Genomic DNA, 26,949 nt, shown 5'->3' on the forward strand with positions numbered 1-26,949 from the left:
AGTATATGCATGAACATGTAGATTACACCTAAAGAATATGTTATGACCCAATTTTTTTAACCCTAGAAGTGCAAGGGTGGTTTACATGTATGAGGTTACCAATGCAATTCACCACATTAATAGAAAAATGGAGGGAAAACAATTCTATGATCATCACAATTGATGCAGTATAAGTGTTTGATGAAAATTAATCTATATTCAAGACAGCAAACTAGGAATAGAATGGAACTTACTCTGATAAAGTATATCTACAAAAAAGCAACGTAAACAGGTTGAAATGGAGAAGATTTTTCATTTCCTATTGGGAAAAATGCCGTTTATCCCCTGCTTTAGTCAAGACTATTCTGGCCAGGTTTGTTCAATGCTGCAAAATGAGGACAGGTTTAAGGTTTAAGCCAGTAGAAACTGTTGATATTCAAATATAATAGTATATTTTGAAAAGCAAAAATGATCTAGATCTAAATTTGTGGAATTAATATGCATATTTAGAGGAATTGTTGGACAGAAAATCTATATATAGACATTCTATCTCTACAGACAGCCTCAACTAGACAATAAAAATCACAAACCATGAATTTTCAATAACATTAAATACCCGGGGATAAATTTAACAAAAAATGTGCAAGTAGAAAACGAAACTTTATTGACCGAACTTTAATAGTCAAATACACAATATAAGAACAGCATAGATGGTTTATCTTCTTTCAAGCAAATGGTTGCCCTTCACCTATAATATAAACATTAAAAAAGTTACTTAGCAGAACTTTATTTCGATGACAGGAGAGGTATACAAAGTTCACTGCAGTTGTAGTTTTATAAAATGGACTAAAACAGGAACACTAAGGGCGACCTTTGGCTTACCTTCAGTTAATCCTCTCTAGAGATTTTATAGACTTTTCAGGCATGTTACCAGTATTTTTAAAAACACACTACTCTTGCTAGTTATACAAGAAAAGGACACTGAGTTCAGACAAATGAAATCAATGGAACCTATCAGAAGGTAGTTTTCAGTAGAAGGCAAAACTGTTTTATAATACACAGTTTTATATTATATATAAACTTAATATAGAGATATTATATTATATATATTGTATATTATATATATTATATATAAAACTTAATATAGAGAGAAATGGAATGCCAAAGCCATTGTTAAAGGTTGTAGGGAGACAGGAAAAGAACTGCTGTCAAACTGCATGGTAAATGGCACAGCATATCTTTCACACATTTCTGACTTGCCTTCCAAGGGTTTTTGGGTGCAGGGAGAGAACAGCCACAAACATCTTTTCTTCTCCATGATGTCCTCCATTGGCTTGACAGTCACCAGATCTCAGAAGCCCTCCAGTTGTCTGTGAGTGTGTGTGTGTGTGTGTGTGTGTGTGAATCACTGAATTTTACACATTCAGTAAAATATCTAACAACAAAATGCACCCTAAGGAGAACAAAATACACAAAAACTGAAACAAAAAATCCCCAAAAAGTATCATTTAAATGCATTGGTTTGAAATAATATTCCGAATATAGGATAGCTAAACAGTTGTTATCTCTGTTACTGCTTAAGTGAAGTAAATAAAAAGGCCAGTATTACATTTGTTTCTTCTCTACTGTGGAAAACTGTAGAAATTTTCATTTGTTCTACTTTATCCCTGATATGGTTGTTTTAAGTCGGTTAAACATTTGTCCCCTTTTTTACCTGGGGCCCTCATGTAATTCTAAATGTTTTTTTTTCACCCTGGGAAGCATTCCAATTGGTATAATAAATTATATCTGACACTAATTTTAAGTCATTACTATCACTGGCGACATGGTGACATCAAAATGTGAAGCAGAAATAGGACTGTTTCTCACAGCCACACCAAAAAAAAAAAAAAGAAAGAAAAAAAGGAGAGAAGAAAAGGGAGAGCAAGAGGGAGTATGAGAGAGAGAGAAAAGCAAGTAGGAAGAGAGAAAGAAAATCTGGAAAAGCAGATTTTTTTGTTTCTAAATGATAATGGCTTTTGAGGGAAAACTCTGACCAATTTCAAAAGTTCATCCATGGTATTTGTGATGTTTAGTTATTTAGTTACTGTGGGGTATGTTAAATAATATTTGTTTTTCTACCCTACTAGCCATTTCATCAATATTCTGAAAATATTTGAGTTCCAGATTATACTCTGTCTTAATTCTGTAATATACTAACTGTTAGTGTCTTGTTCATATTTCTAATTATGTGTACTTGGGCTTTGTCCATTTGCTTCACAATGATGTAACCTAGAGGAATGGACTGGCAGTTTGGGGTTGGCAGATACAAACCATTACATTCAGAATGGATAAACAACAAGGTCCTACTATACAGCACAGGGAACTAATGTCCAGTCTCCTGTGATAAATCACAAAGGAAAAGAATATTAAAAAATGTGTGTGTGTGTATATATATATATATATTAAAAATTATGTAAACTAGCACATTGTCTTTATTAGTTGAGTTTATTTTCCTCTTCCTAACAATTCATACCTGTCTTTTAATAAATATCTTTTTCTTTTTCCCTTAGGTTTATTCTGTTGCTCTTTTTCTTACCTTTTATGTTGGATGTAGGATTTTATATTTATGTACCTTGTAATTTAAGTATTTTTCTTTTTAAATACCACACATATTTAGGGCTAAGATTTTTTCTATGAGAACATTTTAATCATGTTCTGTAGTTACTTGAAAGTCATCTGAAAGTTGTATTTTCATCTAATTGTTCAAATGGAATGGAAAAAAATGTAAAGTGAAAATATTTAGAAGGCTAATACACAGTAAATTCTTCCCTAACTATGAAGTTCCTCCTTTAAAATCAGAATCATGCAATTTATTGTCAGCAAGTTGGAAAACAGGTATGTGAAAGATACTAAGTTGAATACGCAGGAAGAACTAGTTACAATTTTTGGCCTTCAAGACTTTTTAAACTCATGTATCAAAGAGGAAAAATAACATACTTGATACGGTTAGAGAGGATTATATCATGAGGCTCAGATTTTTATTAGTTCTTTAAGAGTGAGAGTGGGGTATATGGCAAAACCTTCATAGTATTGTAAAGTAATCATCCTCCAATTAAAATAAGCAACCTCCCGCGCCCCTCAAAAAAAAGACCAAACGTGGGGGCAGGTAGTGTGCTTAGCATACGTATCTTACTCACACCTGCCTTGAATGTCACTGACTAAATGCACTCTCTCAACTTGATCAGCCACAGAAACAGGAAACTAGACTATCTTTGGCCATTTTATTATTCAGTCATTTCATGCTTCCCTGGGGAAAGGATTTAAAATGCAACTATTTTTTAAAGAGCTAGAGAATTCAGAATTTGAGAGAATTTAACATACGTCAAGCAGAATGTTGGCTCATTTTCTTTTATAAAAAATTAATTAATTGATTTTAATTGGAGACTAATTACAATATTCTGGTGGGTTTTGCCATACATTGACATGAATCAGCCACAGGTGTACATGTGTCCCCCGTCAGAAAATGAAATCTCAATCCCCCTGTTATAATTTGACGCAAGATGACATTTTATGATAAATACATCATACAAAACAGAGTATTCTTGTATGCATTCCATCAAAGAGAATTAGAGAATGCAAAAATTAGCATTGAAAAATCAGCATCTGCGTGTATCTGTTCTGAATTCACAACTTATATGAGTAAAGTTGAGTTTAGCAGTTAAGGGATTTCACAGAATCACACACATTATGCTAAAGCTGGTACTAGAACCTACTTGGATGCCTAAGCATATTTCATATAAACTGATATTTATTACAAATGCATTCCATATTTGCTACAAGCAGAAATTATAAAAGAACCCGAAAATTATTAGCTGTTGCTTAAAGTACTTATACTCGAGAGAAGAAAACGGTTTCCTATTTTCAATTCGATATGGCTTTGATCCTGTCTGTTTCTTTATTTGAAAGTCTGTAAGTCAGGCATTCAGGCATCTGGGGTCCGAACTACCTTTCAAAGAATATGTGAACTCTGTTATTAAAATAATAGTAATGTTCCCTCTATATTAGTAAAGATATAATATTCTGAAAAACAGAAACCACATAAGTTACTTTCTGAATGGATGACATACCTGCTTCTGGCATTTCACCAGGCTCTGTATTTGATGCAAACTCCTCCCTGACATCGGGACCATCTCCACCTTCACCCCCAGTCTTTGCCAGAGCCAATTGCTGGAGATCAGCTTCCAGGCCAGAATCTTTAAAAAAACGCATCAATTCAGCTGTAAAGCATACAATATAAACAAGGCAATGATGATCTTCATTCCCTCGGTGTTATGAATTAAAAGCCTTAGGTTAGTATGCTAAAAATGTGATGAATAAGAACCTCAGGAGCATTATTCCGGGAATGTTTTGCTGGAGAAAAAGGAAAGCAGAATTTTCCGATTGTTATTACCATTTTCCTTTTCCAGGGTTGTCCTCAGACAACTTAGTTGCCCCCTTCTCTTTGTCTTGAAAACAAGGGAAAATTTGAGCGACCACACTGACCTGCAAACTATACTCTCCTCAGGTTTTTAGGAACTGTCTGAAGTCCTTTTCTAATGTTTCCTTTCCTCTTCTTACTGGTTATGTCTTAAGGCATGACGCACAGATACACTTTACCTTCAAAGGGATCCTTCTCCTCTTCTTCATCACGATTCACTGGATCCTCTCCATGTACTTCCTCCTTTCTAGGTGTGATATCCTGACTCTCAGCTGGCGGTTTCTCTTGTTGAGGCTGCTCAACACTGGGCTGCTGGTCCTAGGAGAGAGTGCATGCAAAGAAAAACTTTTGTTGTTAATACATCTAATAGCATAAATATACATAATACATAGATATATCTGAGCATAAGTAAACCTAACAACATTTTCCCAACACAATTCTATGTACTTACTTTTAATAAAGTTACTCTTCCCACAGAGAAGTCAGCTCCCATAAGAGTTACCCAGGAAGACTTTGGAAGTTACTTAAATCTATGTTGGGATGGAAGTATGCAGCCTGTTGTTAATAAGCAGGAGGAGGGAGTCACTGGGCACATTTCCAGGGAATTTAACAGTATAATCATCCAGGCAACACTGGACTATAATATATCTGGATCAATGTTCCTTCCTAAGACAAAGTATCACCCTTTATCAGCATGGAAGACCTTTATCACCACATGTGTACTACTTAACATGATTTTCTCAAAAATAAACTTGTGCTAATAGAAAACATCAAATGGTAAGGTTACTCACAACCACAGGTTCATCCACCTGGGAGCAATCTTGCTTTGTAGGTCCCAATGTTGATGCCACTTGCCCACTCATATTTCTCCCTGAAAGCAGAATATTGTGATTTAGAAAATGTATTTAAGAGTACAGCTATATTTGATCACTTTTATGACCTTATGTTGACTTTTTTTTTTTTAATGTGAAAATACTTTCAAAAGAAAACTCTGGTTAAGTATGAGTGTACATGCATTTCAATTACACCAAATACAGTCGCTTGCAAAGCCATTTGTGTCTTTGTGAAGCTGGCAGAGAAATCACCTTAAGGTACACAAGAAGGCTGAATTTTTGTGAGGACGTTTGATTTCACAACAGACTTCTCCATCATGAAGATCTTTAGTGAAATACTCCTAGGAATTCAAAAGCTCAGGACTATTGCTCATGTCACACTCCTATTCACCAGACCTATTTTCCCCAACTCCCTTGGAATTCAGTTGGAACACGAAGAAAGGCTCAGTCTTTACAGCCTGACTATGGCGATTTTCTCAGTGTCTGGGGCTGAGGTGAGGCTGCATACAGAGCAACCGGTCCACTTCTCTCTTGGCACCTTACCACAAAACCCGCAATACAGTCACAACCCCACTGCGGTCCGGTTTCTAGGCCTTTCCTTAATCGCCCACCCCAACCCCTGCCCAGGTCCCACTGCCGGCCCCAGATTCTGTGCTCTGTCGTCAGTTCCAGGGCCCCAATGAACTAAATATCTCAAATAGCACCCCCAAGTCTCCCCCAACCATCATCCTACCCCCTGCCCTCCTCTGCCCACTGCCCTTCCTCTCCCGCCATCAAGGCAAGAACTATGGCGTCGCGACACTTGTGAGGAGAAAGATGACTACCTTGAGGGCCTTCCTCCTCAACGGCCCTAGATCGCACTGCCCAACCCGCGCGAAACTCGCTGGCTCCCCCTCACACGCACACACACTTAAACTCCAGACAGGACAGACCTGTGAACCTACCTGGTGAGTCTCAAGTAGTGAGAAAGAACCGGGACTGAATAAACAGACCCGTCTCAGGCCCAACGCTCCTCACAGAACGCTCAGGAAGGCGTATGCGCACCAAGGCGCATGCGCAGCAACGGATGCACACCCACACACTGCGCATGCTCACTGAGTTGGGCCTGTGCAGTGCAGGTTGCAGTTTTCCTGCCATTGAGGTAGAGTCCTAGAACCGCAGGGTCTCTGGAGGATGAGAAAGGGGCTTGAAGGCTATATTTTTTTCCTTCCAGTGCAGTCGTTCTTATGCATCCACAACCTGTGGTGATAGGTAGTCCCAGGTTACCCTTAGTGGAGAATGTGTCTCAGAAAGACAGTCATGACAAAAATAGATATTGTGTTTTTTTCATTCTTTTTTCTTTATTCTGCTCTTCAGCAGTTATTTCCACCATTCTGTCTTCCAACTCACTTATTTGTTCTCCTGCTCAGTGAGTCTCATATTGATTTCTTCTAGTGTATTTTTCATTTCAGTTATTGTGTTTTCAACTTTATTTGTTTGTGCCTTATTTCTTCTAAATCTTTGTCAAACATTTCTTGTATTTTTTTAAATCCATGCCTCCATTGTATTTTCAAGATTTTGGATCATCTTTAATATCCTTACTCTAAATTATTTTCCAGGTAGTTTCCCTATTTCCTCTTCATTTATGTGGTCTTTTAGGTTTTTTTACCTTGCTCTTTTGTCTGTAACATATTTTTTGTCATATCATTGTTTTTGTTAGGCGGAACTGTGTTCTTCTCTCGCTGATTGATTGGCCTGAGAATTTTAGCACTGGAGTTTGCAGGCAGTTAAGTAGGGCCAGGACCAGGTGTTTAGATGTGGCCCTCCAGGAGACCTCACTCCAAATAGTATTCCGTGAGGTCTGAGTGTCTCTATTAATCCAGCAGTTTGGACTTGGTCCTCCCACCACAGGAGCTCAAGCCCATGAATCAAGATCCTGTATGGCACACCAGGAAATAAAGGAAAAGAAAAGAAATGTGGAAGACAATGACAAATAATAAAAAATAAAATAAATAAGAAAACTAACAGATAAATTAGAAAAATTAAACATATAAACGAAACAATCACTGGAAGGTAAGACACAGCTACACTAGCAAAATAGGGAAATTTTTAAAAAGGTAGAAGAAACCTTTGCTGTAAGGGCAGGGCTTAGGTGTGGTGGAGCTCAGGCAGGGTGGGCTTAGGCAGGGGTGTGGCCTATGCTGAGTGTGGCCTGGAGGGGGCCCCAGAGTGCCTCCAGTTTCAGAGTACAGAGGAGTAAGCCCCAGGCCTCAGCAGGTTCCTGGAGGTTGAATGGGGGGAGTGGGGGCAGAAACACCAGGTGCATTCCTCCATAACCCCAAAGGTCCTTCCCCATCCCCACAGATCCCCTCGAGGTAAGAGTGCCTCTCCAGGTGTGGGAACTTGTCCTCCCCTAGCTGCACCTCAGGAGCACTGATCCCACCTAGCCTGCACATGTCCTTCCCCCTCGTTTCACTCTTCCCCACACCATATAGGGTTGTTTGGGTGTTCTTCTGGTCTGCCTGGGATTCAAGGCTCCTTGCCAGTATCCAGTAGGTGCCCAGAAAGTTTCACTTTTTTGATAGTGTCCTTTTAAGGATAAAAGTTTTAATTTTTAAATAAATATTTAAATAAATATTTAAAATTTAAATAAAAATAAAATAATGTAAATAAATAATGTGCTTCTGTAAATAAAATAATGTGCTTCTTGGGGAAAAAAAAAAGAAAATGAATATACGGATCAGACTCTTAGAGGAGTACAGATCCCATGCAATGCCAAAAAAAAAAAAAAGTTTTCATTTTGATGATTCCAAATTGCCTGTTTTTGTTTCTTTTGGTGCTTGTGCTTTTGTAGCATATCTAGGAAATCATTGCCTAATCCAACAGTAACATTTACATCTCTGTTTTCCTCTGAGTGCTTTATAGTTTTAGCTCTTATATTTAGGTTTTTGATCAATTTTTAGTTAGTTATATACAGTGTGAGGTATAAGTATAAACTGATTCTTTTGGTTGTGAACATCCAGTTATCCCAAGACCATTTGTTGAAACATTATTCTTTGCCATTGAATGGCCTCTGCACCCCTCACAATAATCAATTGACCACAGACATATGGTTTTGTTTCTTGCATCTCCATTCTATTCTGGTATCTGTCTATATACAATCCTTATGTCACTACCATTGAAGGAGGAAACAGACAGAACCGGCTCCGTCTTGAAAGCAGGACTCCATCTTGGGCTGGACTGTGGACTTTGAGCTATATGCTCAGTATCTATGGAAACGACATACCAACTGGAAAACCAGAGCCCCTGGGTGGAAGAGCCCCAGGGCTCATACCTAGACTCCCCATCACCTAAAAGAATACCCTAATTATCTGTGTAACTGAAGAGAATCATAAGTTCTATTATGCTTATTGGGGTATGACCACAGGCCTATTGATAATTGTCCACTGTTAACTACCTAGGCTTAAGGCATATGAATCACGGGTTAACTTTGATTATATCTTTCTTTTCCTTTGTTCAGACTAATTTCAGGGAATTTGGGGAAGTGGGTTTGGGCACATACACTTTAGGGTATACAAGGTTTTTGCAAAAACTGGTCTGGGTCCTCCACCAAGAGGAGACTCTGCCTTGGGTGCGCTGGTGTAATAAACTGCACTCCACTATCTGTATTGTCCTTCTGAGTGAGTTTGTTTCCTGGAACGCGTGGCTATAACACCATATATAATGTCTTGATTATTTTGGCTTTGAAGTGGGTTTTGTAGTTGGGAAGTGTAAGTACTTGTTCTTTCTTCACACTGTTTTGGCTATCCCAGGACCCTTTCAATTCTTACAATTCTAGGATCAGTTTGTTGATTTCTGGGGGGAAAGAAGAGTTTGAATTTTGATGGGGTTCTATTAGGGGAGTACTGCCATCTTAACACAATAGTAAGTCTTCCAATCCATAAATGTGAGATGCCTTTCCACTTACCTAGACTGTCTTTAATTTCACCCAGCAGTGTTTTGTAGTTTTTATTGTACAAGTCTTGACTGTGTATAGAAATATATCTGCTCTTTGTATATGACCTTGTATTCTGTAAACCTGTTGAGCCCCTGTATTGGGTCTAATAGTTTCTGTGGGGAGAGGGTGATTCTTAAGGATTTTCTATACACAAGATTATGCCATCTGCAAATTGAAAAGTTTTACATCTTTTCCAATGTAAATTCATTTTATTTCTTTCCCTTGCTTAATTACCCTGTCCAGAAGCTCCAGAACAATGTGGAATAGAAGTGGTAAGAGATGATATCTTTGTATTGTTCCTGATTTTCAGGGGAAGTCAGTACTTCTGCCTTTTATCATTAAGTACGATGATAGCTGTGAGTTTTTCAGAGATGTTTTATATCAGGTTGAAACTGTTGCCTTTTACTTCTAGTTTGAGTCTGTTTGTCTTGAAGGGACCCTGAATTTTGTCCAATGCTATTCATGTAGGTACTGAGATGCTAATGTGGTTTTTGTCTTTTATTCTGTTGATGTGGTGCATTAATGTATGGATGTGCGAGCTGGACTATAAAGAAAGCTGAGTGTCGAAGAATTGATGCTTTTGAACTGTGGTGTTGGAGAAGACTCTTGAGAGTCCCTGGGACTGCAAGGAGATCCCACCAGTCCATCCTAAAGGAGGTCATTCCTGGGTGTTCATTGGAGGGACTGATGCTGAAGCTGAAACTCCAATACTTTGGCCACCTGATGCAGAGAGTTGACTCATTGCAAAAGACCCTGATGCTGGGAAAGATTGAGGGCAGGAGGAGAGGGGGACAACAGAGGATGAGATGGTTGGATGGCATCATCGACACAACGGCCTTGGGTTTGAGTGGACTCCGGGACTAGGTGATGGATAGGGAGGCCTGGAGTGCTGCGGTTCATGGGGTCGCAAAGAGATGGACACGACTGAGCGACTGAACTGATGATGATGATGACTGATTAACTTATTTCAGTCTTAATATTAAATCAAAGTTGCATTCCTGGGATAAATCCTACTTCCTCATGGTATATAATTTGGTTTACTAGTATTTTACTCGGAGAAGGCAATGGCACCCCACTCCAGTACTCTTGCCTGGAAAATCCCATGGATGGAGGAGCCTGGTAGGCTGCAGTCCATGAGGCCACTAGGAGTCCGACATGACTGAGCGAATTCACTTTCACTTTTCACTTTCATGCATTGGAGAAGGAAATGGCAACCCACTCTAGTTTTCTTGCCTGGAGAATCCCAGGGACAGAGGAGCCTAGTGGGCTGCTGTCTATGGGGTCGCACAGTGTCGGACACGACTGAAGAGACTTAGCAGCAGCAGCAGCAGCAGTATTTTACTAAGAATCTTTGTGTCTGTATTCATAAAAATATTGGTCTGTGGTTTTTTCTTGTGTTGTCTTTTTTGGTTTGGTTTGGTATCAGGGTAACAATGGCCTCATAAAATGAAGCAGAAGAATTATCTTCTTTGGGGCTTCCCAGGTTGCACTAGCGGTAAAGAACCTGCCTGCCAATGCAAGAGAGGTAAGAGACGCAGGCTCAATCCCTGGGACAGGTAGATCTCCTGAAGGAGGGCCTGGCAACCCACTCCACTATTCTTGCCTGAAGAATCCCATGGACCGAGGAGCCTGGAGGCCTATAGTCCATAGAAACGCAAAGAGTCAGACATGACGGAAGCAATGCGTGCACATTAACTTCCTTAATAAAGTTATTCATCCTTATTTATTTTTGAGTGACCTTGGTTAGTCAGTATTTTTCAAGAAATGTTCTCATTTTATCCAAGTATCAATTTTTTGGATAACATTTTTCTGCTCTCCTTTCTTAAATAGTTTATTGAAGCATAATTGATATACAACAAATGGTATATATTTACTGTGTACAATTTGATGAGTTTGGGCATATGCACACAATGATAATATCATCACCAGAATCAAGGTAATAGACATATCCAACACATCCTAAAATTTCTTTTTGTCCCTTTCTTTGTTTCTTTTCTTGTTAAAGTGTGTGTATGTGTGTGTGTGTGTGTGTGTGTGTGTGTGTGTTTGTGTAGTGAGAACCCACTTTTAGATTTACATTCAACAAATTTTGGGTCTTCCCAGATGGCTCAGTGGTAAAGAACCACCTGCCAATTCAGGAGACATAAGAGACTCAGGTTCGATTCCTGGATCAGGAGATCCCCTGGAAGAGGAAATGGCAACCCATTCCAGTATTTTTGCCTGGAAAATCCCATGGAGAGAGGAGCCTGGTGGGCTATAGTCCACAGGGTCACAAAGAGTCCAATACGACCAACCATGCAAAAAATTTTGAATAACCTTTTTTTTAAAATCTTCCTTCATTGTGCATTTAATATCTGAGAGCTCTGTACTGCTGTCTCCTATGGTATTACTGAAGTTGGTAATTAGTGTCACTCTTCCTTCTTTGTCTCTCTCTTTTTTAATCAATCAGGCTATAGGTTTATTATCATATTAATCTATTCACAGTATCAGCCACTGGTTTCAACTGAATTTTTTGGTACTACTGATTTTCTGGTTTCTATTTAATTGATTTCTGCCAAGATGTTTGTTATTCTTTTTTTTTTTTTTTTTTTTGCTGGATTTGGGTTAAATTTTGTTGTATTCTAGTTTCTTAAAGAAGATTATTGATCTTTGAATGATAATTGGCCTTTTCCCTTTTTTAATACAAACATTTAATACTATAAATATCCCTCTGTGAAACTTTGGCATCACCTCATAATTTTGATATATTGTATTTTCTATTTCTCCTTTGATCCTTGCATTAATTTGAAGTTTTGTTCAATTTACAAGCAGTTTGTGATTTTCTAGGTCACTTTCCATGGTTAATCTTTATTTTAATTATTTTTTGGTCAGGAAATATATTTTGTGTGATTTCAGTCCTTTTGAACTTAGTAAGGTTTTTAACTGGCGTATTTGGTTGAACTTCCATATTCACTTCAGAAGAATATGTATTTAGTTTCTGTTGCTCAATAAATGGGTTTCCCAGGTGGCGCAGTGGTAAAGAATCTGCCTGCCAACGCAAGAGAGGCAAGAGACATGGGATCAATCTCTGGGTCTGGGAAGTCCCCTGAAGTAAGAAATGGCAACTTGCTCCAGTATTCTTCCCTGAAAAATTCCATGGACACTACCGTCCATGGGGTCTCAAACAGTTGGACACAACTGGGACTGGGCACGTTCTATAAATATCAATTAGGTCAAGTCGGTTAATAGTATTGTTCAAGTCTTCTATATATTTTTTCATTGTGTTGCTCACTTACTGTATTAATGGCTGAATGTGAAAAGTGAAAGTCTTCAACTACAACTGTGGATTGTCTGTTTCTCCTTTCCATTCTATCAGATTTTGGCTCCTGTATTCTGAAATTGCATACACATTCCTGACTATTATGTCTCCTCAGTGAATTGAATTCTCTATCATTATGTACTGCCCTTTATCTTCCGCAAAAAATCTTCATTCTGAAGTATACTTTTATGATGTTAATTCAGCCTCTCCAGATTTCATTTGATTTGGGATTTGGAGGTATAAGTATTTCCACACATTTAATTTTAAATTATTAGCTATAATAATTTTTTATTATTAGGTATAATAATTTTTAAATTATTAGCTGTAATAATTAATTATAAATTATTTAAGGTGAGATTATTTTTTTTTTACCATACATAATGTAAGGTCTTTATTTATCTGGCTTCATTGATCTTTGCTGCTGCACTCAGGCTTCTCTCTAGTTGCAGTGTGTGGGCTTCTCTTGCTGCGGCACAAGGGCGTACTTGCCAGACCAAGGATCAAATCTGTGTCCCCTGCATTGAAAAGCAGATCCTGAACCACTGGACAACCAGGGGAGTCCCCCAAAGTAGGTCTTACAATTGACGTGTGTGCGCAACTTTCAATTAGTGGGTAAATCGTTCAGTTTTAAATCTACTATCTGAATGTGCTTTTCTTTATATCATGTATATTTTTTAGTGACAAGTTTCCCATTTCTTTTCTTCATTTAGATTGGTTATTTCTTTATTAGTCCATTTTATTGCTACTATTGGCTTTCTAGATATACATCTTATTAAAAATCTTTCTAGGGAATTCCCTGGTGGTCCAATGATTAGGATTCGGTGCTTTCATTGCCATGGCCCCAGGTCCTGTCCCTAGCCAGGGAACTAAGATCCCATGAGCTGCATGTATAGCCAAAAAATTCTTTCTAGGGTGGCTCTAGAGTTTACAATATGCATTTTATACTTCTTACAATATGCCTTCAATTGATGTTATACCCATTTCTTACATAAGAGCCTTCAGTTCACTGCAGTTCAGTCACTCAGTTGTGTCGAACTCTTTGATACACCACGAATCGCAGCACACCAGGTCTCCCTGTCCATCATCAACTCCCAGAGTTCACGCAAACTCCTGTGCATTGAGTCGGTGATGCCATCCAGCCATCTCATCCTCAGTCGTCCCCTTCTCCTCCTGTCCCCAATCCCTCCCAGCTCAGGGTCTTTTCCAATGAGTCAACTCTTCGCATGAGGTGGCTAAAGTATTGGAGTTTCAGCCTCAGCATCAGTCCTTCCAATGAACACCCAGGACTGGTCTCCTTTAGGATGGACTGGTGGGATCTCCTTGCAGTCCAAGGAACTTTCAAGAGTCTTCTCCAACACCACAGTTCAAAAGCATCAATTCTTCGGTGCTCAGCTTTCTTCACAGTCCAACTCTCACATCCATATATGACCACAGGAAAAACCATAGCCTTGACTAGACGGACCTTTGTTGGCAAAGGAATATCTCTGCTTTTGAATATGTTATCTAGGTTGGTCATAACTTTCCTTCCAAGGAGTAAGCGTCTTTTAATTCCATGGCTGCAATCAAAATCTGCAGTGATTTTGGAGCCCAAAAAAATAAAGTCTGACACTGTTTCCACTGTTTCCCCATCTATTTCCCATGAAGTGATGGGACCAGATGCCATGATCTTCGTTTTCTGAATGTTGAGCTTTAAGCCAACTTTTTCTCTCCTCTCTTTCACTTTCATCAAGAGGCTTTTTAGTTCCTCTTCACTTTCTGCCATAAGGGTGGTGTCATCTGCATATCTGAGGTTATTGATACTTCTCCTGGCAATCTTGGTTCCAGCTTGTGCTTCTTCCAGCCCAGCCTTTCTCATGATGTACTCTGCATATAAGTTAAATAAGCAGGGTGACAATATACAGCCTTGATGTACTCCTTTTCCTATTTGGAACCAGTCTGTTGTTCCATGTCCAGTTCTAACTGTTGCTTCCTGACCTGCATACAAATTTCTCAAGAGGCAGGTCAGGTGGTCTGGTATTCCCATCTCTTTCAGAATTTTCCACAGTTTATTGTGATCCACACAGTCAAAGGCTTTGGCATAGTCAATAAAGCAGAAATAGATGTTTTTCTGGAACTCTCTCGCTTTTTCCATGATCCAGCGGATGTTGGCAATTTGATCTCTGGTTCCTCTGCCTTTTCTAAAAGCAGCTTGAACATCAGGAAGTTCACGGTTCACATATTGCTGAAGCCTGGCTTGGAGAATTTTGAGCATTACTTTACTAGTGTGTGAGATGAGTGCAATTGTGCAATAGTTTGAGCATTCTTTGGCATTGCCTTTCTTTGGGATTGGAATGAAAACTGACCTTTTCCAGTCCTGTGGCCACTGCTGAGTTTTCCAAATTTGCTGGCATATTGAGTGCAGCACTTTCACAACATCATCTTTCAGGATTTGGAATAGCTCAACTGGAATTCTATCACCTCCACTAGCTTTGTTCGTAGTGATGCTTTCTAAGGCCTACTTGACTTCACATTCCAGGATGTCTGGCTCTAGGTCAGTGACCACACCATCGTGATTATCTGGGTCGTGAAGATCTTTTTTGTACAGTTCTTCTGTGTATTCTTGCCATCTCTTCTTAATATCTTCTCCTTCTGTTAGGTCCATACCATTTCTGTCCTTTATCGAGCCCATCTTTGCATGAAATGTTCCTTTGGTATCTCTGATTTTCTTGAAGAGATCTCTAGTCTTTCCCATTCTGTTGTTTTCCTCTATTTCTTTGCATTGATTGCTGAAGAAGGCTTTCTTATCTCTTCTTGCTATTCTTTGGAACTCTGAATTCAGATGTTTGTATCTTTCCTTTTCTCCTTTGCTTTTCACTTCTCTTCTTTTCACAGCTATTTGTAAGGCCTCCCCAGACAGCCATTTTGACTCCCAGAGAACCCTGTGCAAATATCTGTAGTGCTCGATCCTGTGCTGTCTCTTTCTCTTTCTCTCTCTGTGGTCCTCCCTATCTCCACCCAGCTTCACATTCTGTTAACCTGTGTTCCAGGAATTCTACAATATACTCAGTTGCTCAGTTGTTTCCAACTCTTTGCGACTCCATGGACTACAGCACACCAGGCCTCTCTGTCCCTCACCATCTCCCAAAGTTTGCCCAAGTTCATGTGCATTGCATCGGTGACGCCATCCAGCCATCTCATCCTCTGATGCCCTCTTCTCCTTCTGCTCTCAATCCTTCCCAGCATCAGAGAGTTTTCCAGTGAGTCAGCTGTTCACATAGGACGACCAAAATACTGGAGTTTCAGCTTCAACATCAGTCCTTCCAATGAGTATTCAGGGTTGATTTCCCTTAAGATTGACTGGCTTGATCTCCTTGCTATCCAAGGGACTCTCAGGAGTCTTCTCCAGAACCAAACTTTGAAGGCATCAATTCTTCAGCACTCTGCCTTCTTTACGGTCCAGCTGTCACAACCATACATGATTGCTGGGAAGACCATAGCCTTGACTATATGGACCTTTGTCGGCAGAGTAATGTCTCTGCTTTTAACACACTAAGCTTCTCAGAGCTTTCCTGCCAGGAAGCAAATGTCTTCTGATTTCATGGCTGCAGTCACCTTCTGCAGTGATTTTAGAGGCCAAGATGGGGACATCTGTCACAACTTCCACCTTTCTCCCTCTATTTGCCATGAAGTCATGGGGCCAGATGCCATGATCTTAGTTTTTTTAATATTTAGTTTTAAGCCGGCTCTTTCACTCTCCTCCTTCACCCTCATCAAGAGGCTCCTTAGTTCCTCTTTGCTTTCTGCCATTAGTGTTATATCATCTGCATATCTGAGGTTGTTGATGTTTCTCCTGCCTATCAGGATTCCAGCTTGTAACTCATCCAGCTCGGCATTTTTCATGATGTACTCAGCGTATAGATTAAACAAACAGGGTGACAGCAGACAGCCCTGTCGTAGTCCCTTTGGTTACTCAAATATTACATGAGTACGGGGCTGGAGAAAGATTTCATTAGTGTATCAGTACACGGACTACACAGGTCATCACACTCCACAGTCTCTGCTTCCAGGGCCTACCACAGGGGTTAGTTATTGGTGCCTCCCTGTTCCTTTCAAACACGTTTCTCTGTATTGAAAGTGCACACACACACACACTCACACAGAAGAGGCCCCACTTTGGGCTTCAAAATGCTTTTGCTTTCCCTCCCTCAAATATTTACAACATGACCTGAACAAGTTCCCTCTGAGACAAGACAAGGATTTATAACGATTTTTCACCCTGATAGATGCTGCCACAATGCTGTGCATCAGTGGTGCAGGAGAAGTAAAGCTTGTTGACTCCCTCCTCACATCATTCTTGGAGCAGACACTCTGTTACAGTTAACAAGAGGAAAGCTTGTTAGAGTTTAAAGGTCTAAACGTAGACCATTGCTCATCATGGAGTTCACCAGTTGTGTAGGAGGGAGATCGAGCAGGGTTAGAAATGCAAATGGAGAAGGCAATGGCACCCCACTCCAGTACGCTTGCCTGGAAAATCCCATGGACTGAGGAACCTGGAAGGCTGCAGTCCATGGGGTCGCTGAGTGTCAGACACGACTGAGCGACTTCACTTTCACTTTTCACTTTCATGCGTTGGAGAAGGAAATGGCAACCCACTCCAGTGTTCTTGCTTGGAGAATCCCAGGGACGGGGGAGCCTGGTGGGCTGCCATCCATGGGGTCACACAGAGTCGGACATGACTGAAATGACTTAGCAGCAGCAGCAGCAGCAGAAATGTAAATAGTCGGGTCCCAGCCAGGACCAACAAGAGTGAGTGAAAAATGGCTCCCCATGGGGGTCTCACCTCCTGGGGGTGCTGGAAGATGAGGTGTGAGACTGGAACACTCCATTGTGCCTGCAGAGGTGGGAGGCACCACCACAGGAGGTGGGAGGTACTACAGGGGAGAGACTTCCATTTGGCAACAATGCAAGTCCTGCGTATGGAAGGACAAAACGTCCACCACGGCCAAGGTGACCAACCTCAGCCTTTGACACAGATAGGGAGGCTGCTATCTTGGCGACCCAGGCCTCAAATCTGGATGGAGGGGAATCCCCTTTCTCACTGACACATCCCCAGTCAGTGGCTGCTTTAGTGAGGTCACTCAAGGAGTCAGCTGGCATCCTGGGGTGCGTCTCTGAGTTTTAGGTAATCATTCTTCTGAGTTGCAGTGTCCTAAGCACTTCTAATCAAACTCATCACATGGACCAGAGCCTTGTCTAACTCGGTGAAATTATGAGCCAGGCTGCGTAGGGCCACCCAAGATGGACAGGTCATGGTGGAGAGTTCTGACAAAACGTGCTCCACTGGAGAAGGTGCTGGCACACCACTTCAGTATTCTTGCCTTGAGAACCCCATAAACAGTATGAAAAGGCAAAAAGATATGACATTGAAAGATGAACTCCCCAGGTCGGTAGGTGCCCAATATGCTACTAGAGAAGAGTGGAGAAATAACACCAGAAAGAATGAAGAGACAGAGCCAAAGCAAACACAACGCCCAGTTCTGGGTGTGACTGCTGATGGAAGTAAAGTCTGATGCTGTAAAGAACAATATTGCATAGGAACCTGGAATGTTAGGTCCATGAATCAAGACAAATTGAAAGTGGTCAAACAGGACATGGCAAGAGTGAACATTGACATTTTAGGAATCAGTGAACTAAAATGGACTGGAATGGGCGAATTTAATTCAGATGACCATTGTATCTTCTACTGTGGGCAAGAATCCCTTCGAAGAAATGGAGTAGCCCTCATAGTCAACAAAACAGCCTGAAATGCAGTACTTGGGTGCAATCTCAAAAACGACAGAATGATCTCTGTTTGTTTCCAAGGCAAACCATTCAATATCACAGTAACCCGAGTCTTTGCCCCAACCAGGGATGCTGAAGTTGAATGGTTCTATGAAGACCTACGAGACCTTCTAGAACTAACACCCCCAAAGGATGTCTTTTTCACCATAGGGGACTGGAATGCAAAAGTAGGAAGTTGAGAGATACCTGGAGTAGCAGGCAACTTTGGCCTTGGGGTACAAAATGAAGCAGGGCAAAGACTAACAGAGTTTTGCCAAGAGAACGCAGTGGTCATAGCAAGCACCCTCTTCCAGCAACACAAGAGAAGAGTCTACACATGGACATCACCAGATGGTCAATAATGAAATCAGATTGATTACATTCTTTCCAGCAAAAGATGGAGAAGCTCTAAACAGTCAGCAAAAACAAGATCAGGAGATGACTGTGGCTCAGATCATGAGCACCATATTGCAAAATTCAGACTTAAATTGAAGACAGTAAGGAAATCCATTAGAACATTCAGGTACAATCTAAACCAAATCCCTTACAAATATACAGTGGAAGTGACAAATAGATCCAAGGGATTAGATCTGATAGACAGAGTGCCTGAAGAACTATGGACAGAGGTACGTGACATTGTACGGGAGGCAGTGATCGAGACGTTCACGAAGAAAAAGGAATGGAAAAAGGCAAAATGGTTGTCTGAGGAGGCCTTACAAATAGCTGAGAAAAGAAGAGAAGCTAAAGGCAAAGGAGAAAAGGAAAGATATAACCATTTCAATGCAGAGTTGCAAAGAATAGCAAGAAGAGATAAGAAAGCCTTCCTCAGTGACCAGTGCAAAGAAATAGAGGAAAACAATAGAATGGGAAAAACTAGAGGTCTCTTCAAGAAAATTTGTGATACCAAGGGAACATTTCGTGTATATGTGGGCATAATAAAGGACAGAAATGGTACGGAGCTAACAGAAGCAGAAGATATTAAGAAGATGTGGCTACAATACACAGAAGAACTATACAAAAAAGATCTTCATGACCCAGATAACCATGACGGTGTGATCACTCACCTAGAGCCAGACATCCTGGAATGCGAAGTCAAGTGGGCCTTAGGAAGCATCACTACAAAGAAAGCTAGTGGATGTGATGAAATTCCAGTTGAGCTATTTCAAACACTAAAAGATGATGCTGTGAAAGTGCTGCACTCAATATGCCAGCACATTTGGAAAACTCAGCAGTGGCCATAGGACTGGAAAAGGTCAGTTTTCATTCCAATCCCAAAGAAAGGCTATGCCAAAGAGTACTCAAACTATCCCACAATTGCACTCATCTCACACGCTAGTAAAATAATGCTCAAAATTCTCCAAGCAAGGCTTCAACACTAAGTGAACTGTAAACTTCCAGGTGTTCAAGCTGGATTTAGAAAAGGCAGAGGAATCAGAGATCAAATTGCGAACATCCATTGGATCATTGAAAAGGCAAGAGAATTCCAGAAAAAATATCTACTTGTGCTTTATTGACTACACCAAATCCTTTGACTCTGCGGATCACAACAAACTGTGGAAAATTCTTAAATAGATGGGACTACCAGACCACCTTACCTGCCTCCTGAGAAATCTGTATGCAGGTCAAGAAGTAGCAGTTAGAAATGAACAGGGAAGAGTAGACTGGTTCAAAAGAGGGAAATAAGTCCATCAAGGTTCTTTATCATCACCCTGCTAATTTAACTTATACGCAGAGTATATCATGAGAAACGGTGGCCTGGAATAAGCACAAGCTGGAATCAAGATTGCCTGGAGAAATATCAATAACCTCAGATATGCAGATGACACCACCATTATGGCAGAAAGTGAAGAGGAACTAAAAAGCCTCTTGATGAAAGGGAAAGAGGAGAGTGAAAAAGTAGGCTTAAAACTCAACATTCAGAAAACTAACATCATGACATCTGGCCCCGTCACTTCATGGCAATTAGATGGGGAAACAATGGAAACAATGAGAGACTTTATCCTCTTGGGCTCCGAAATCACTGCAGATGGTGACTACAGCCATGATAATAAAAGAGGCTTGTTTCTTGGAAGAAAAGCTATGATCAAACTAGACAGCAGATGAAAAAGCAGAGACATTACTTTGCCACCAAAGGTCCATCTAGTCAAAGCTATCATCTCTCTAGTAGTCATGTATGGATGTGAGACTTGGACTATAAAGAAAGCTGAGTGCTGAAGAATTGATGCTTCGGAACTGTGGTGTTGGAGAAGACTCTTGAGAGTCTCTTGGACTGCAAGGAGATCAAACCAGTCAATCGTAAAGTAAATCAGTCCTGAATATTCATTGGAAGGACTGATGCTGAAGCTGAAGCAGCAACACTTTGGCTACCTGATGCGAAGGGTTGACTCAGTGGAAAAGTCCCTGACGCTGGGGAAGATTGAGGGCAGGAGGAGAAGGGGGTGACAGAGGATGAAATGGTTGGATGAAATCACTGCCTCAATGGACATGGGTTTGAGCGAACTCCGGGATATAGTGAGGGATGGGGAAGCTGGGTTGGTGCAGTCCATGAGGTTGTAAAGAGTTGGATATAACTGAGCTACTGAACAACAACAATGTGAAATGTTTCAATCCCTGATAGCTCAGCTGGTAAAGAATCCGCCTGTAATGCAGAAACTGGGGTTTGATCCCCAGGTTGGGAAGATCCACTGGAGAAGGGAAAGGCTACCCACTCCAGTATTCTAGCCTGGAGAATTCCATGGACTCTATAGACCATGGGGTCACAAAGAGTCAGACACGACTGAGCGACTTTCACTTTCAGCAGGTGTAGTAGTTGTTTTCCCCCCTGTCTTATTCTCACTTGTCAAGCTTTCTATTTCAAAAAGCAAGAGGAAGTTTTCCACACACTCCCTGCCTGCTCCCAGCGCCAAAAGCGCTTCCCAGGTGGCACAGTGCCTGCCAATGTAGGAGACAGGACGACACGGGTTAGATCCCTGGATTGAGAAGATTCCCAGGGAGAGGCAATGGTAACCCACTCCTGTATTCTTGCCTGGAAAATCCCATGGACAGAAGAGCCCAGCAGGCTGAAGACCATGGTGTCACAGAGAGGCAGACAGGACTGATCACCCATGCACCCACCCCCAACATTCAGGTGACTTGTTCCCAGTGTGTTCAATGCACTCCTGCCTGACACACAACTACAGGAAGACTTCAATTACTTTTGCAAAGGAGAGGCTAACAGGCATTCGTTTACATTTTGGAATGACAGGAAATGTTGGGAAAAGTTAGAATGGCCTTGTCGTTTTCCCCTTGGGGTGTGACCTCCAGTTCCCCTGCCCATCTCAAGTTGGAAGGCTTCCCCAGACTTCAGGCCACCAGACAGCTGAGCCAAGGGGCCTCAACAGAGAGCAGGGCTCAGAAGCAGAGGCAGGTTTGAAGAAAGCAGACACGTCAATGACAAGGAAGGTTTCCCAGGGCTGGGTGTACAGTGGGGCTCCAAGCTGACAGCTTTGGTGTGGAGGTGATGATGTTCTGCAGGTTTGGGAATAAGTTAAGATGGAGAGAGGGGCAGCTTTATGTCACACAGAGGATATATTAGGAAACAGCAGGGTGTCCCTGCTGCATTTTCTCAGAGTCACAGAAAAAAACTCATCCTCCACAATGGCATTTCCACCACTGTGCCTGAGCGAGACCTTGAAAACAGTAGCAAGAAACTGGCCCCCACGGAGGGCCTCAAGGAAGGCAGCCCCATACCTCAATGGTCTAGACAAGGAAGCCTGGTTAATGGAAGCAGCAGTGGACGACTTCACAGTCAATTCAGATCGATCAACCTCTCACTTTCTCTCTAGACAGCTGTCAGATGGAGACATCAGGAGGTCACAAACACCTCATGTCTGAAGCCTGGCAAGTGACAAAGTATCTCAATTGAGACATAAATGCCCAAGTGGCTCAGGGTTTCAGTCCCTGCAGCACAGGACCAAAGACAGAGCAACTCCCTCTGGGACCCTGGTCTCCCACCAGCTGTGCAGCATCAGAGCCTGGATCCAGACTCACACATACCCCAGGGACCTCACACTATGGGTCACAAAACCCAAATTTCAATGATACACTCGGCCAGATACGGACCAAGGAAACAGCAGCTAGCAGACCTCACTGCACTGAACACCCAACACCAAACAATCCACCAAACTGAAACTCCTGGAGACTCGATAAGTGAGGTAAGACACATGAAATCAGCTGAGATGAAACTTGAATACAGGCCGACATGCATTTTAGCAACTTCATAAGCTGCCATGGAGAAACCTGAGAGTTCAGAGACCTCACACCCTGGACACAGAAGTTGCAATCACACAGCTCACACCATAGGACACAACCACACCAACTGCACAGAGCACTGGTATGGTGAAGGAATACAACTCTTTCACAATGTTCCATGCAGCCACCACAAAGAGACCTCAGACCATGGTACCCCGCATCCTACAAACCCCAAAGTTCACAGCCCAAGACATACTAAACCCCTCAAGGTTTCAGCACCCTCAATCCCTGGCTCACAGACTTATCTCCAGGTCAGAGATGGCACACTCAGGCCGCAGAGCCACCGATGGGGCAGATACCTCCCGTGCTTTGTCAAATACACTTTGTGATGTCACAAGCTAGGGTATAGACACCTAGGGTGTTCACGTCCCCTGAAATCCCTACATGGATCATTCCTAGTTGTGGACTTGAAGCTCTTCTAGGGAACTGGACATAAGGAGTCCAGCCTCTTGCCTAGACTTCCCACCCTACAAATGGTGCCAAGATGCCAGTAAAGGCACATTCACTCCCCTGCCCCACTGAGGCCAGTGTGAACTGGTAAAATACCTTTGCAGGGGTCTGTGGCAGCTCCCATCAGAATTCACATTCTGTCCTGCCCTCACCCTCAGCAGCATTTGCCTTCTTGAAAGAGGGACATGTGTTAGTCCTATTCTGTGATGCCTCCTTGGCATTTAGAACAGTGTCAGGCACATGCACATAGTAGGCACTCTATAGAGATGTCTGCTTAGGCAAGGAAGTCTTTGATCCAGCAGTCTCCCTGCTGTGAAAGTGCCTTAGGAAAATATTCCCACATGCTCAGAGATGTGTGTACAATGACAGCAAATTTCTAGGCGAAACTCTAGTGCCCATTCATAGTCAGTGACCATTTGTTTCTATTTTCATTCATTTCTTTCAACTGTGTTTTGGCATTTTCAGTGTACAAATCTTACACCTCCTTTGTTAAATTAACTCCTAAGTATACTGTTCTTTTTATTCTAACTGGAATTTTCTTACTTATTAGGAGTATTCACCACTAGTATAGAAATACAGTTGAGTTTTGTATATTGAAGCTGGTGGTGAATTCACAGGTGTGTACACAGCTGTTTACATGTCAAACATACCACAATAAAGTGATTTAAAAAATAGAAATGAAAGCAAAATAAACGCATTCCCAAGTTACAAAAAAAAAAAAAAAACAAACCTCAGTGAATTTGTTGGTAGAACTGGCTTACTAGAAAAAAACTAAAGGAAGTTGTTCAGGCTGCAATAAGTGAATTCAGATGTTAATTAGAATCCATGTGAAAAAACAAAGAGCACAGGTAAAGGTAATTATGTAAACAAAAGTACTTTATGAGTTCACATTTCATGCCTTTCTTCCTGTATTTAAAAAGCAACTGTCTAAAACAATATCACATAAATTATTGTTGTGAATGTGGTAGTTGCTCAGTCGTGTCTCACTCTTGGCAACCACATTACTGTAGCCCGCCTCTGTAGGCTCCTCTGTCCATGGGATTTTCCAGGCAAGAATACTGCAGTGGTTAGCCATTCCCTTCTCCAGGGAATCTTCCTGACCAAGGGTTGAACACGAGTCTCCTGCATTGCAGGCAGATTCTTTACTGTTTGAGCCACCAGGGAAGCCCAATTATTGTTGGGCCAATAACATATGGAATGTAATATATTTGCAGTAACAGCACAAAGGAGGTGGTTGGGAGCAAAGCTGTATTAGTTAAGGAAACAAGACAGGATGGTGTCAGATCCACACGAACATATACAAAGTATCAGAAACCATGACAAAGAAGGTTAATAGAACAGAAGTTGTAAACATATACCTGATATTCTGCCTTATATCAGGTTTTCATAGACGTAACATTATAGTAATATAATGATAAGAGTGTATTAATGGGATGTACCCTCCTTCTGCTCCATGCCCCACTTGATATTCCAACCACCCAGACCTCTTTCTGTTCATCAGATGGCCGGTGTGCTCACACTCCTACTCCCTAGCCACCCCCTCCGCCCCCTCTCTCCCCCTCCCCACCCACCGATTTCACAGTCTCACTCCTGCCTATGCCTCCATCTTACATGCCCTTCCTCCCTCTTCATCTGCCTGATTCCTTCTTAGGTTCAGCTGCCAGGCTGGGTAGATCAGTTTCCGTTTTTCCTGGGGAGTACCTGGGAGAAAAGTCACAGTTAACAGTTTTGATATTTTTACCAAATGGAAGGTGGTGGAGATTTCACTATGAATCCCCGCTGCACGATGAGCTGATGAGAAACGCAATCTGATGGCAGAATTTGTCTGTGAAAGGCTTCCTTGCTAAGAATAGGATACAGACAGAAAAGCTCTCCTCTTTCTTTTTATGGGCCCGTTGTTGTCTTTGAATACGGCCTTTTGAATTTGGTCACAGTATTGGAAGCATAAAGGGATCCAGGGTGACCACCTGCTTCACAGTGAGGAGGGATAAGCCGAAGCATGGAAATTTCAAAATGTCACTTTATGGTGTCTGTGACCCAGTACACGGAACAGGGCTTGAGCTACCCTACCCACGCACTGTGTGTTGATGAGATTTTTACTATTTTTCACTCTATTGTTTTGAGTTCCTGTTAGGACAAGATGAAGTATATTGACAGGTCCTCCCTATGCAGGGTGTGATTTACTAGTCCCTGTGGTCATCAGGGAGGCAAGGATGAGCTGCCAGCTCAGTATGGGGACCCTCCTAGGGAATGTCACAGCACCTTCTTGAGCTTATGGGAGCCAGGTATGTGTGGTTTTATTCCCCTCAGACCCAGAGGGGTATGGATGAACCCCAGCCTTCTCACAGACAAGTAAGCAAGCTGAAAGAGCTTAGGTGGCTGATACAGTAAAAGCTGGATCTGGGTGGGAGTCACGCCCTAGTTTCTCTTGAGTACAAACCAGTCTTCTCTGCAGTCACAACAACACACGTGGCTTGTGTTTCAGTTACCGAGATGCAGATGTTGTTCCATGAGAGGAGAGCCATTAGTGTCCCAATCTCCTGTCCGCTTGTGAAACGCAGGTACCCAGTAGGGCAAAGCCACCCTGAAAGGTTCTAAGCGCCTTTGTGTGCGCCTTAGGAGGAGCAGCCTTGCAGCCAAGAAACTGGAGTCCGCTGGTAGGAAAGGGTTGCTCCAGAGGCAACACCAAGTAGTACTTTAACCTCCCCTGGGGGAGGCACTCTGCCATATCAGAGAGGCTTTGCAACCAACCCCGACCCCAGTTATGTCTCCAGCAGTCTCACTCTATTTACCAGGTATAAGGAATCGGGAGGCACGCCAAAGCACAGGAAGGTTTTTTAGCGGCTGTAAGACAGCGCTGGAGATGACCCAGCTGCCATGATGGTCTCCAGACAACTGGGAATGAAAGTCTGTCTGGCTCCACCTGTGTCCAGGTCTGTGCTCTTTTGCTCGTGTGTGTGTAAACTGTGGAAGGTCAAAGTGCCACCTCAAGAAATCTCCCCGTCCCTCTGAGAATGTGTCCTCACTACAGACCCACACCACATCCCACCCCCGGACATATGGCAGGGGTCAGATGCTCTCTTCTGTGTTCCCAGAGTTCTATAATTTAAATCCTGCCATCGCTTTTCTCACACAGCACGTGGCAGTCATCTGCTTGCAGGGGACAGTCCCCATCATCCCTAACCAATCCAGCCACAGTTGGAGAAGACATAGCATCTGGTCCCTGCTTAGAACTACTTCCTCAATGAATGAAGGACCGGGACTCAAAGTAAATTCTCAGTCAATAAAGCGTAGCTCTTCGTGGACCAGTTACTTTTGTATTAATAACGACACAGGAGAATGGAGTAAGCAGGACATCTGTGGAATCAGATTCTCTTCCCTTTGGGGGTGGGGATTGGAGTGCATGTTTCATATGACCCCTAATTCTGGCAACTCCTGATCAAAGAGGCTGCAAGGTTCATTACACACATGTGGGTCACACTGTTGCCTCATCAGCCACAGTTGTAGCCTCACAGTGGAACTGGGGTCAAGATCCTGAGAGCACCATTCAGGTCACTTAACGTTTCCGAAGGACCAAGTGGGAATGTAGGCCCCGCAACTATGTGTCCAGACGATGGACAGTTGAATGACATCAGGCTGCTAGTGGAGTCTCTGACACTGTGCCTGGAGAACAGGCATCTATGGAGGCGGGGACACCAGTACAGGTAGGAAAGGCGTGTCGAGTCCAGGGGAGGCCGTCAGCCTCACTCGGAGCTGCCCCTCGTGCATCCTCCTCACTCCTTGCTTGCCCCACCTCAGCTGTCTCTGCTCTTTCCCCCTGTCCTGCCTCTGCTGCCCTCACAGGCCTGGCACAGGCATGTTCATC

At 42.1% G+C, this 26,949-nt stretch overlaps 1 protein-coding gene across 6 annotated transcripts in view; it reads right to left on the reverse strand.

The window, feature by feature from the left end:
* Positions 1-620: 620 nt before the first annotated feature.
* LOC139181696 (P antigen family member 1-like) overlaps positions 621-26,949 on the reverse strand; it is a 55,830-nt gene continuing 29,501 nt past the window's right edge. For 3 of the 6 annotated variants that reach the window (XM_070785314.1, XM_070785311.1, XM_070785309.1), the window contains 4 exons: positions 5,230-5,309; positions 4,618-4,756; positions 4,089-4,214; positions 621-1,432 (listed from right to left, as the gene is read on the reverse strand). In XM_070785314.1, coding sequence (XP_070641415.1) covers positions 1,395-1,432; positions 4,089-4,214; positions 4,618-4,756; positions 5,230-5,309 — 383 coding nt within the window. In that variant the 3' untranslated portion in view covers positions 621-1,394. Of the gene's footprint in view, positions 3,968-4,088; positions 4,215-4,617; positions 4,757-5,229; positions 5,310-26,949 lie in introns of all 6 variants that reach the window. The other 3 variants (XM_070785312.1, XM_070785313.1, XM_070785310.1) reach the window with 3 other exon arrangements.

Source organism: Bos indicus, chromosome X (genome assembly GCF_029378745.1).
Source record: "Bos indicus isolate NIAB-ARS_2022 breed Sahiwal x Tharparkar chromosome X, NIAB-ARS_B.indTharparkar_mat_pri_1.0, whole genome shotgun sequence".
Lineage (NCBI taxonomy): Eukaryota > Metazoa > Chordata > Mammalia > Artiodactyla > Bovidae > Bos > Bos indicus.